The sequence below is a fragment of the Aquila chrysaetos genome, chromosome 9 (genome assembly GCF_900496995.4).
Source record: "Aquila chrysaetos chrysaetos chromosome 9, bAquChr1.4, whole genome shotgun sequence".
Lineage (NCBI taxonomy): Eukaryota > Metazoa > Chordata > Aves > Accipitriformes > Accipitridae > Aquila > Aquila chrysaetos.
The window spans coordinates 31,477,087-31,489,237 of NC_044012.1; the positions used below are offsets into that span (position 1 = coordinate 31,477,087).

At 54.6% G+C, this 12,151-nt stretch overlaps 2 protein-coding genes across 2 annotated transcripts; one reads left to right on the forward strand and one right to left on the reverse strand.

Moving 5' to 3' along the window:
• Positions 1-87: 87 nt before the first annotated feature.
• On the reverse strand, positions 88-3,793 carry PSMD9 (proteasome 26S subunit, non-ATPase 9). The gene is made up of 6 exons (XM_030026083.2): positions 3,618-3,793; positions 3,408-3,510; positions 2,479-2,672; positions 1,901-2,002; positions 1,273-1,361; positions 88-917 (listed from the first exon to the last, which is right to left on the reverse strand). The coding sequence occupies exons 1-6, from the start codon at positions 3,729-3,731 to the stop codon at positions 890-892; spliced, it is 630 nt and encodes a 209-aa protein (XP_029881943.1). The 5' UTR covers positions 3,732-3,793; the 3' UTR covers positions 88-889.
• A 972-nt stretch (positions 3,794-4,765) lies between these two features.
• On the forward strand, positions 4,766-10,889 carry HPD (4-hydroxyphenylpyruvate dioxygenase). The gene is made up of 14 exons (XM_030025846.2): positions 4,766-4,865; positions 5,098-5,124; positions 5,925-5,987; positions 6,753-6,857; positions 7,059-7,101; positions 7,194-7,276; positions 7,407-7,496; positions 7,622-7,725; positions 7,889-7,966; positions 8,132-8,294; positions 8,642-8,713; positions 9,452-9,574; positions 9,720-9,836; positions 9,995-10,889. Exons 1-14 carry the CDS (start codon positions 4,863-4,865, stop codon positions 10,103-10,105), a joined length of 1,182 nt encoding a protein of 393 aa, XP_029881706.1. The 5' UTR covers positions 4,766-4,862; the 3' UTR covers positions 10,106-10,889.
• Positions 10,890-12,151: the final 1,262 nt, after the last annotated feature.

Here is a 12,151-nt window from a genome sequence, read left to right on the forward strand (position 1 = left end):
CATGGTTTTGTGTCTGCACAGATCTGCGTTTAACCCACCCAACTTGGCCTGCAATTATTGCCCAAAATAATAACTTATACAAGAATGGAGAGAGGCATTATTCAGTTTTATTGTTTTGGGAGAGTATTTTGAAGTTGAACTGGAAACAAGCTTAAAACAAACCAATCATACCCAAAATCCCCTCAAAGAGTTTATACACACTAAAACCAACTACCACAAATAAACAAATTAAAAAAAAAAATATATTAAAAAAAAAGAGAAGCCAGATTAGGAGTACTTTTATCACAACTACACAAACTACTAAAAGTAAATCGAAGTAGAATTAAAACGCCTATTCCGTATCTCATTAACTTAAAATAATTAGGCATTCCAAAAATTCTTTCATTGTGTTTAGTGACTTCAAAAGTTGTGGTAACATGGGGAAGATAAAGTATCAAACTTGCCTATTTCTTGACTGTCATCTATTATAGACACCAAAAAGTGCTCTGGGACTTTTTAGCATATATTACAAAGTGTTCAGTGAGGAATTTTACAGGGGAAAAAAAGGAATGCTCTGTTACCACCAAGTAAGAGTATTTCATGCTCTTTAGAGCCTGTAGCAAGTGAAGTTTGGGACTCTCTACAGTCTCATTCCAAACTGATACAAGGTGTAAGAGATTAGAAGCCACATCTTGCAACTCTGCAAGCTGCTCCTGATGAACCAGTGCAATTCTGAATTGCAGGCAGGCCCTGCCGAATCAGAACCTCTTCAGACTCCCCAAGTCAGACACCTGGAGGTCACAGCCTCTGAAACATTTGTTTCAGCAAAAACATGTAGGGAAGTTTTCAAACCAGATCAGAGTCCAGAAAGCAGGCAGAAGCTTCAGCTTTATTGTTTTCCAAGCAATGGTCATCTTTGCAAGGGAACAATATTGCAGCTGAAAAAGAAGAGGGTAGAAGGAAACATTAAAATCTCAGACATCAAACAGGCATAGAAGATCTGACATGGCACAAATCAGACCCACCGCAACCCTCCTCTATCGGTTTCCTCTACCGGACACGCTAGCCCCTGAGACCTTCCTCCCTGTGCTCACGTTTGACGCAACTCGCCTCCCCGTATCGCTGTGCAAAACCGTCAGCCTCCAGCTCTCAGCTGGTACCTGCCAGTGAAGTCCGTCAGAACGGGCAGCAACACACACTGAGCGCAAAGCACGGAGCTGGCCCTGCTGCTGGAAATGTGCTCTGAGCTGGCTGAAAGCCTCATCCGTTCTAGTAAATGAAATAGCAGCTTACCCCAAGAGGCCCTTCCCAGCCCAGCGCTTTGGAGTCAGTCCCACATGCACTTTTTTGCCGCTGCGGATGACAGTCACACTCAGGGGTCTCTGAAAGGGAGGGGAAAAAAAAAAAAAAAAAAAAAAAAATCAAAGGTGGCAACTTTCCATCACCAAGTCAACTCTCTTCTTCCTTCTTTTACTGAAGCACCAGAAGAACATTAGGCCCAGGGGACCTGTTCTTCAGCAGCACCCATTCCCATCCCTGTGACTAGATTTGAAAGAGAGTGTTTTGTGTGGAGACATCTTCAGGAGATCTCTCACTTCCACTATAAAGCAGTTGATGGCTGTGGCAGCTTCCCTGGCCAGTCCACAAAGGTGGCACAGCAACGCAGCCTGCTGCTGCAGAGAGTCCCCAGGGGAGAACAGACAATATGATGCTCACAGCAAAGAGCACACACCTCTTAGCTCTCTTCTGTCCAGCAGGAATTAGCTCAATGCTGTGAGAGAACAGTGCTACAACAGCACAGACTGAATCTGACACCGTTTCTGACATGGAAATGATGATCCCAGAGACTTAAGTTCCATAGAAAAAGCTGTGGCTAACAGAGACAGGCAAGAGAATGCAGTTACAGCAGAAATGAGCTCACCCCTTCGCTGTGCTGCACTACTGTGGCGATGTTCTGCAGGTTCTGGAAGTTGTTTACATTGACAGAACCAAACTCCACAATCTCATCATCGACCTGAAGTCCCTGGACAGAGACAGAAGAGAGATGAGCACCTGTCTTCTCCAAAGACAGCTCATATCACAGGAGCATCACCCTTCACCCAGCCTCATGCAGAGAGATGTACTACGACACTACTGTTCTCACCATTCAGGCAACAACTGTGTTACACCCTCTCCATGTCCTTAGAAAGAGGTAAGTACTCATTCCGCTGTTCTATTTTATGAAAAGAGAAATACTGAGGCTAGAATGGTCAGTGAGGCCTGGTACGAGCTGTGTGGTGCAATGATACAGCTGAGAAGAGAGTACTCATCTCATTCCTGTACAGCGACTTGTCTATTCACAGGACATCCCAGTGTGACAAAAAAGGGGGAGGAGGGCCCTAATCAAACCCCCAACTTATTCCCACTTGTTAACAAGAGACAGAGAAAGCCACCTGCTACGTTTTCTCTCTGGGTCCGGAAGAAGCCTTCCCTACGAGCTGTCAGACCCCACCAACTTACCGAGATACTCGCCGGAGATCCCGGAGTCACCGCGTTCACTTTAGCAAAAGCCTGTGGCAGGCTCTGGTTCTGGCTCATTGCCTCGGCCAACGCCTCTGCCTCATCCCTGGCATGCTTCTCCTTCTCCCGGGCGTGCAACTGGTGAAGAGCTTCCTCCACCTGCTTCATCAGGGCCTTGTGATCGTTCTGCAAACCTGTGGGTGACACCATTAGCAAACAAGGAGCAGGAGTGAGTTACGTCTAAGGGTTTGTTCTCAGCACACACTCTCCTCCCCAGCTGTGCAGAAAATGGTATTCCGGGTGTCTCGGATGTGAGCTGTGGCTAGCAATAACCTCTGCTGGTGTATCTGCTGGGTCCCGGTGCCAGGCCTGCTCACACAGCCCGGCGGATGTTTATCGGTAGAAGTTAGACACAGCGAGAACTACCCTACGAATTTCAGTGAGCACGCAAGGAAGCAGGGCTTGGAGGCCCACGATCACCTAGAAATCATTGAACAGCTGAAGCCTTTTTTCCATCAAGTCACATACTGTTGTGTATGTATTGCAAAAGCCCATCCCCAAAGATGGGGCATAGGGGAAGCCTGGGAAGAGATAAATGCCAAGCTGTTTTTTACTCAAAGCTCATTCTACTAACACCACCGCAAAAACGCTTCGGTGTATCTCATGAAACCCAAATGGCTCCACAGCAGAAGCAGAATTTCAACACTGCTGCAACAACGTGTGGACAAAAGCGTTTTTGAAGCATTGCAATGAACAGGCAGAAGGACACGGTGTTTGAGATACTGCAAAGGCTGCACAGTTACCAGCAGGAGTGTTTATTGCAGCAGCAGCAGAAGCCTGTAGCCCTCCCCCACAACCCATTGTTGCTGGTTCACGCCTGGAGGAGGGGGACGCTCCCCTGCCCCCCCCCAGCCGGGATCCCCACTCACAGATGATGTTATGCCGGGCGGTGCGCACTTGGTAGAGATCGATGTCGTCACGGGGAAACCCCTCCGCGTCAACCAGCGGCTCGTTCATCCCGACGCCCTTTTGCTGCGATGGAAGAAGCGGCCGTGGGGCTGCGAGCCGAGGCCGCAGGCCGGCCCCGCGCCCCACCGCCGCCCCCGCCCCGCCGCCCGCCCCCGCCCCGCCGCACTGACGCCCTCCAGCAGCTCGTAGCAGGCCTTGATCTGCGCCTCGATCTCGTCCTTCCTCTTCACCAGCTGCTGCACGTCGCTGACGGTAACGGGGCGGCTCCCGCCGGGCTGCGCCATGGCCGCCACCGGCCGCGCCGCAACCGGCCGCTACGGCAGCCGAGAGGGAGCAAAAGGCGTCACGGGCGGCGGGGCGGGGCCGGCGGCGGCAGCACCGCCTACGGGGGGGGGGGGGGGCGGAGCATTGGGCGGGGTGAGTGCGGTGAGGGGGCGTGGTCAGCACCGGGGGCGTGGTCACACCGCGGGGGCGGGGCCAGCGGGGAGGGTACCTGCGTGGGCTGACCCAGCGGTGGTAACGCCATGAGGTGACACAGCTCTCACGGTGAGGTGTGGTGGCACGGCAGTGTCACTGCCATAGGGTTATACAGCTGTGATGGTGCCGTGGGGTGACCCCGTCCCTCCTGCCAGCCCCTCTCCAGCCTGTGCCCCAGCACACTTGCCGGGGCGATGCACGGCAGCCATGTCCCCCAGGGAGTGTGACAGCAGGGGACACAGCCCCACCGCCAGACCTCCACGCTTGTCCTCCGCAACACTGGCACCCACCCAAGCCCCACATAGTCATCCTCCCCAGCCCTGCTGGTCGCTCCGGCTTACCACCGCTCCCAGCCGTGGGGTGTTTGTACCTCCCTCCTGCCCCCTCCTCCTGCTGCTCCCACATTTGGTGGACTCCGGCAGCACTGGGCTCACCGGAGCTGATGGTGACACTGCGTGGCCCCAGGCCCAGACAGCGTACACACGGCTGGACTCTGCCTGCGGCCAAACTGTCCCGGCTCAACGTTGGCCGGGATAGGACACGTCCCCACGAAGGGGTGACCACCATCCCCAGAGGCGGGCTGGGGGGGGACGTGCTGCCCTAGTTGCATCACCCCACTGTGGCCCCGGCATGCATGGGACCAGGGAGGGTTTGCTGCGGGGTTAGCAGGCTCCCGCACGGCAGAGTCTCGCACACTCACCACCCCACCTTTAACCCGCAGCCAGGACTGCAAAGGACCCTGTGACACAGCCCCGGAAAGCCACCCACGGGACGATGCCAGCAGTTCCCAGCCCAAACCAAACACACCTTTGGGTCACAAATGCTTCAGGTTGGGGGTGGGTGGAGCTGAGGAGGAGTTTCCCCTGTCCCACCACTATATTAAACGTCCTCCCGGAATCTCGCTCTCTTTGCCACTGTCACATCGCCAGGTCACAAAAATGGTGAGGAGCAGAGGATGGGAATTTATTTAAACGGCCAGGGCTCAATGGCATGGGATGTCTCAGGAGCTTTACGGGGTTTAATCTCTGCTTGAATTTGGACTTTTTAATGACTGTGCTGGAAGTTGTGTAGAAGAGCTGTCCTCATACACTGACCTTTGGATTCGAGTTCAGGGGGGGGCTGAGGTACCTTCCTGAAGTGCTAACACCTCTCTTTTCCGATTCTCTCTTTTAGACGTCTTACACAGACAAGGGAGAAAAGGTAAGAGCCGTTTCGTGTCCGCGGTCCTGTCCCACTGCCTGGTGCGAAACCTCAGCCATGTTAAAGCAAATAATACTCATTCCTTACTCCTTGATTACCTGGTAAAATCAGAAGTAAAACTTCTCTCTGGCTGGGCCACATAGGACGTGATTCCTCATTGTAAATCAACGTTAATAATGGAAATTTTTTTGTTTCCTTTTTCCTTCTGGTTTGGGAGGAGAGCGACAAATGGGAGATGATGGGTATTTCCCAGCCAACCCCAACGCCTAAGCAGAATCTTCATTTCTTGTAACATTAATTTCCAGACGCTGGACCTATTCACCACCTTTTTCCCCTATAAAGTGCTTTCCAAACCGCCGGTGCACATCACGGCTGGGTGCCTGATGCCACGGGTTGGATGGCAGTGGGGAAGAGAGCCAAGGGGGATTTGTCCCAGCACTGGTGGTTGTGTAAGGGCGTTTCGGGGGAGAATTAATCTTTAATGCAGCAAGGTTCACGGGTAGGCAGCCTGCTGGGGGGGCCGCTTGCGGGGACCACCAGGACCACTGTGACCCCAGGCGAGCCGGGACTTTGCCCCTTCCACCCTGCAGAGCAGGATCCTGCAGGACCTGACTGTAAATTGCTTTGGAAATTCCCTGTTTCGGGGCAGCAGCCAGGGGTTCACCCGGTTAATTTGGATGCATTCGCGGGAGATGCATTTGCAGGGTCATGGCCGACGCTTCTCCCTGCTCCGGAGATGAGCAGCGCTGCGGGAAAGGCTGCGTCGTTGTCTCTGAGCCCTGTTTTCCCCTTCCCTTTAGCCCCTGCGAGGCCGCTTCATCCATTTCCACTCCATTACCTTCTGGGTCGGCAATGCCAAGCAGGTGAGAGGCTGCGGCCGGCTGGGCACGTGTAATGGTAGGCGCCCGCCCATGCGCGGATGCTTTGGTTATTGGCTGCCGGGGGGGGGTGGTTCGTCCCGACAGCCCACCGGGTCATGGCCGTGCTGGCGTCCCAGAGCCCGTCCTTGGCTCAGCGCCCGTGCCCGCCGGCGCGGCCTCGGCCGACGGCCTTGGGGGCCCTTGCACAAGGCGAGGGGCGGCTGCCCGGGGGGTGTGCGCGGAGCGGGCCCGGAAAATACAAACCGGCACACGTGGCAGGGCTCCAGACATGGTCACCAGTCTGCAGCGATAAGGAGTCGTGGTAGCTGCTTTCCGTCACTTGCTGCTAAAAGGCTGCTGGCGAGTTAAAAATCCCTCTGCTCCAAACCTGAGCTGCTTTTCGCCCCACCTGGCTGATGAATGGGAGATGGGCAGAAACGTTTCCCCCTGCACCCGCTGCACCCTGCCTGTCCCCGGCTGCGTTGGGTGCCGGAGGGCTCTGGAGACAGTACTTCCCACTGAATTTGGGATTTTTTTCCCCAATGTGGGCCCTTTCTTGCCTCTGCTTGCTCCTCCCGGGCTGCTGGAGGGAAGCAGAAAAGCTCAGCTGCTCCCCGTGCGCACACACGTGCACACGCGTGCCTTGCACGTGCCACCGTGGCCGTTCCCCACGGGCTGTTGGTGCTGCCCTGGCCGGGGGGAGCCCTGTGGGAACCGGGGTCCGCTGACACTGCAGCTTCACCTGGGGTGGTTCCCACCTGCCCGCAGGCTGCATCCTACTACTGCAACAAGCTGGGCTTCGAGGAGCTGGCGTACCGGGGACTGGAGACCGGCAGCAGGGAGGTGGTCTCACACGTCATCAAGCAGGACAAGGTAAGGGGGCTGATGAACCTTGCAGAGGTGCCACTGCCAGGGTGGAGGTTGGAGAAAGACGAACCGATGCCAGGCATGTGGGTGCTGCCGAAATCCATTTGCACCATTAAAACCTGCGCCTGCGGTGCCTCTGCCCCAGGCTGGGGCTGCAGCTGCACCGTCACGACTCCATCCCTCACCTCTCCTCCTCTTCCTCGCCAGATCGTGTTTGTTCTCTCGTCCGCTCTCAACCCAGGGAATGAGGGTAGGTGCCACGGCAGGGGGACAGAGTGGGAAATGGCCACGGTGGAGCAAAGCACCTCTGCTCATGCTCGCGGCTGCTCTTGCTCTGGGCAGAGATGGGGGAGCACCTGGTGAAGCATGGTGATGGGGTGAAGGACGTCGCCTTCGAAGTGGAGGACTGTGACTTCATCGTGCAGGTAGGCAGCCCCTCTGCTCCCTCCTGCACAGCACCCCGAAATGGTAAGGGGAGGTGGGGAAGGGCCCAGGGATGTCTCCCACCAGCCCAGGGGAGCTGTAGCAGGAGAGGATCTGTTGCCTTCTGCCCAGAAAGCCAAGGAGCGCGGAGCCGTGGTGGTGAAGGAGCCCTGGGTGGAGGAGGACAAATTTGGGAAGGTGAAGTTCGCGGTGATCCAGACGGTAAGCGGCAGGGCAGCTGCGGAGGCTGAGCCCCCACACCGGGGCAGGGTCTGCAGGAGCAGACTGGACCCAGGAGGTCCCCAAAAAATGGGGCCACCATGCAACCTCTTTCCCCACTCTCGCAGTACGGTGACACCACCCACACCTTGATAGAAAAGCTCAACTACAAGGGCCTCTTCCTACCCGGGTACCACCCGCCCCTCTTCAAGGACCCCCTGCTGCCGAAGCTGTGAGTACTTTGCAGAGGGTCCTGCCCAGCTCTTTGCCACCGTGTGCCAGTGTGATGTCCCAGTGTGGAGCTGGACAGGTCCCCACCACCTTGCCCCGGAGCCCCCCATGCCATGGGGTGCCCCCAAGCCCAGCTGAGAGCTGCCCCCGTCTTCCCCCTGCAGACCAAGTGCTAAGCTCAACTTTGTTGACCATGTCGTGGGGAACCAGCCCGACCTCCAGATGGTCCCAGTAGCAGACTGGTAAGAGTGGGGAGGGCTGGCAGGAGGTGGGATGGAGCAGCAGCACCACTCTGCTCGTCTCACCGCTTCCGACGGTGGTGGCTGAGGCTAATTAAGCCAGAACAGAACTTCATTTGTGCGGGGATGGAGTGAGGGACTCGATTGTGCCCTTTGTGGCCTGGGCAGGTACCAGAAGAACCTGCTCTTCCACCGATTCTGGTCAGTGGATGACAAGCAGCTGCACACCGAGTTCAGCGCCCTGCGCTCCATCGTTGTCACCAACTACGAAGAGACCATTAAGATGCCCATTAACGAGCCGGCACTCGGCAAGAGGAAATCCCAGATTCAGGTGAGCACACACCTGTGGTTGATCCATCAAGCTGCCACTGCCTTGAGCACGGCTTTAGTGAAGGAAAAGGGACCAAGGGGTCAGTGATTTGGAGCTGGCGCAGTTGTGCTATGCAAAGGTGGCTCTCTGGAAGGCAGCCCTGGCTCTGCTTGTGTCTGCAAAGGGCTGTCAAAGCCTGGAGAGCTGCCGGGACAGAGCTAGTTTACCCCTGATTTCATCAATACTGTCCTTTTTTTCCATTCTGTGGTCCTTCAGCCAATTTTGCTTTTATGTTTTTAGGCCCAAGCCCAGCCCTTTGCACACTGTAGCTGCACCGTCACTAACGTGGTGACGTTTTTTCCCTGTAGGAATATATCGACTACTACGGAGGGGCCGGAGTCCAGCACATTGCGCTGAACACCTCCGACATCATCTCAGCGGTGAGCACTGCAACCTCAGGCAGCTCCCTGCCCTGGCCCGTCCTGCCCTGGCACTGCTCCACCTCTGCCCCGTCCCACCGGGCATGGTCCTCGTCACAGGGCGGTGGTGGACTATGACCCCCGTTGGGGTACGAGGACACAGGCAGGCTGAGTGGGCTTTGTGCCATGGTTGTCTTACAACCAGGATTAACTGTCCAGCGAGTCACTGGGAAGGGACCTGCCTGCACCTGCGAGCTGTTGGCAGACGCCCGTCCCTCCAGCTTAAAGCAATTTGGGTCTGCAGGGACCCCGACGGCACGTGCTGTCCTTGAGGGATGGATGGTGGGGACCTCAGGCAGCCCAGGCTGCTGGGCTGAGCCACCATAGCACATCACCCACCTCTACCTGGGGCAGATGCTGGTCTGGATCAAGCCCAGCTGCTGTTGAGCACTTGGTTTTGGACTCCTCTCCAGACCAAAGGGCCTCCAGAGGTATTGAGGGGTCAGGGTGGGATGAAGCATCCTTGCACAGTGGCCAGCTCTCTGCATTGCCTGGAGAGGGCATCTTGCCTCCCCTCAGAGTTCCTGGTGCCCAAAGCAAGAGGGTGGGACAGGTCCCTACGCACAAGGTTGGCCAGTGTCATGGGAAAGTATCACTCTGCGTCTTGACACCATCCATCCTACACCATCCTCTTGGCACAAACTGCTCCACAAACAAGCCCCAAGCCCGACCCATGCCGGGATCTCTCCTGCCTTGCAGATCACCAGCCTGAAGCAGCGAGGTGTGCAGTTCATGGACGTACCATCCAGCTACTACCAGATGCTGCAGGAGAGGCTGAAAACTGCCAAAATCAAAGTGAAGGAGAACATCGACAAGCTGGCGGTGAGTCAGACCAGCCTGAGAGGGAAAAGGTTTGCCTGTGGCTGGACTGGCTTCTCAAGGTGTTTTGCAGGGATGAGGGCAATGCAGACAGATCCCCTTGCTCCTCTGTGGGTCTTCGAGTTGTTGCCCTGTTTCTTTTCTCTAGGAACTGAAAATCCTGGTGGATTTTGATGAGAAAGGCTACTTGCTCCAGATCTTCACGAAACCAGTTCAAGACAGACCCACAGTCTTTCTGGAGATCATCCAGCGGCATAACCACCAGGTTGGTTTGAGGATTTCATGATGATCCTGGCTACGAGACCTCAGGGCCGTCAAGTACCGTCACCCAGCCAGCTCAGTGCTGCTCTTCCCAGTCAGCCAGTTCCGAGCTGACGAACCCGCTGCTCGTCCCCACAGTCTGTAACGTTGTTGTCTCCGCAGGGCTTCGGCGCCGGGAACTTCAAGTCTCTGTTTGAAGCGATAGAAACGGATCAAGACGCAAGAGGGAACCTGACCATCCTGGAGCCCAATGGGGAGACCAAGTGCATCTAGAGGATGGCAGAAAACGCTGCCCTCGCCCCTAATGAGCTGATTCACAAACAAACCGGGAAACGGCCGATGTTTTGGTAAATAGCCCAGATTTAAGTGTCGTAAACCCAGGGAAGCTGCTGCCAAGTTGGAGATGTAAAAGGACTCAACACCTATCCCGGCCCAGCCCCCGTGCTGCCCTCCAGTGACTTCTTGGGAGAGGGAGCATGGGAAATAGCAAAAACGCTCTTAAAAAGCAGTTTAATCTGATCCAAACCACTGAATTCTTAACAAAGGGCAGATTTAAGGCATGTGCCAAAGACACGCAGCTACAGAGGAAGACAGAAGAAACAACTGGGAGTGCTTAAATTTAGTCTATCGCAAGTTTTCTGTTAATTTTAGCTACATGGGAAAATGGGAGAGGAAAGCACGGAGGAGTTTGCCTCTGCATCTCATTTTGTAAGATTTTATTTTAATTGCTTTTAGACTCAAGTCTTGAATTTGAATTTGCAGAGATTAAACACACGGTTTTAGGGTAGCTACAACATTCTGGAATGAGAATCAAATTTATGTATTTCAGCCTTCCCAAGGCAACACAGTCTTGCTCCAATACCTGTAAATTCCTCAATTAATGAAGGGTTGGGGTTTCTCCCATGTTTCAAGAAGTAATTGCTGGCATTGGCAGCGATTCCTTGGCTCAGATCCCAGCTGCATGTGCAAAGTCCCCTCTGGGCAATGCTCTGGTGTCATCACTGTCCTTTACAAGGGGACTTTCCTCATCGACACAATAAAACCCTTTTCTGTCACAGCTTGAGTGCCTGGTAAGTTAACATGTCAGGGCTGGAGCCCCTCTACCTCATGTTTGCTGTGGCTACAGGTCAAATGCTCCCCAAGAAGTCCGCAGACCTCAGTACATGACCGCTGAAGAACATCTCAGGGTCTCTGGTGCCTGCAGGTCTCCCCACTGCTGCACATCTGTCCTCCAAAGCCCCGGTGCACCCACCACTGCTCCCCATTTCCCAGCATTGAAGCTGCTCAAACCCCAAGCAGCCAAAGCCCCTGCCAACCCCTCAGCTCAGGACAGGCTCCTCGGATATGAGTCCTTCCACCAGCCCACAAGCCCCTGCCCCATCCAGCCACCCTCCAGGCTGAGCTCTGCTGCCTTCTGCCCATGCCAGCGCTGCAAGGTTTGGCTGTCCTGCATGCCGCCCAGTCCTTCAGCTGCCATGGTCAGCTATAGAAGCCGAGAACTGAGCTGGGAAGCTGCCTGCAGGCAGGCTCTCTCCTGTCTCTTCCGCTTCCTCCTCCTCCTCCATCCACCACTCCATTGGTCTCTGCTCCAGGTATCTCTTTTTCTAAAGCTCAGAGAAGCCACTTTGACCACCACCACTATATTTCCAGCAGTAGCCCCCCGCAAGGGAGGGTGGGGGCACATGGCCGGCTCCAGGCTGTGCTTTCATCCACATCAAACCTCAGCGGCTCCCCTGGCTGCCCCCTCCTGTAAACCACAGGTAACAGAATTCATTTCAGATTTGAATAAACTGATTTAAAGGAAAGAAAACAAAGGGCCTCTGGCCCCAACAGCCTTACAGCATCGCCTGAACCAGCAACACTAACACCTCACTTCATAGGTTAAGGGCTTTTGCCTCCATAAAGTTTAAAAAAAATGGATGTGAACTCGGAAAAATCCAGGGCAGAGGCTGCAGGAGCAGGGACCCCTCACCTGCCCAGGCAGCACCACTGAGGTTGGACAGGTTAGGGACACCCAGAACCATGGTAGGGCGCCAGCACCTGGCTATGCTTCGCCTCTTAACAGTTGTAAGGATTTTTAATAATAAGAAAATTTGCTTTAAGTTTATAAACTTATATCACACACATATTTCTTTCATGCAATATAATGTTGCTTAAAGTAATTTCCTGCTCACCAGAATCAATATTTTCAGTAAACTTTACTGAAAATTAGTTCTTTGGACTGCTCTTTTTCTGGATCTGGTTCCTTGAGCTCTCACGGTTCCCAGCACGGGTCCAAAAGCAAAAAGCTGCCCTGGCTATACATTAAGCACAACATAA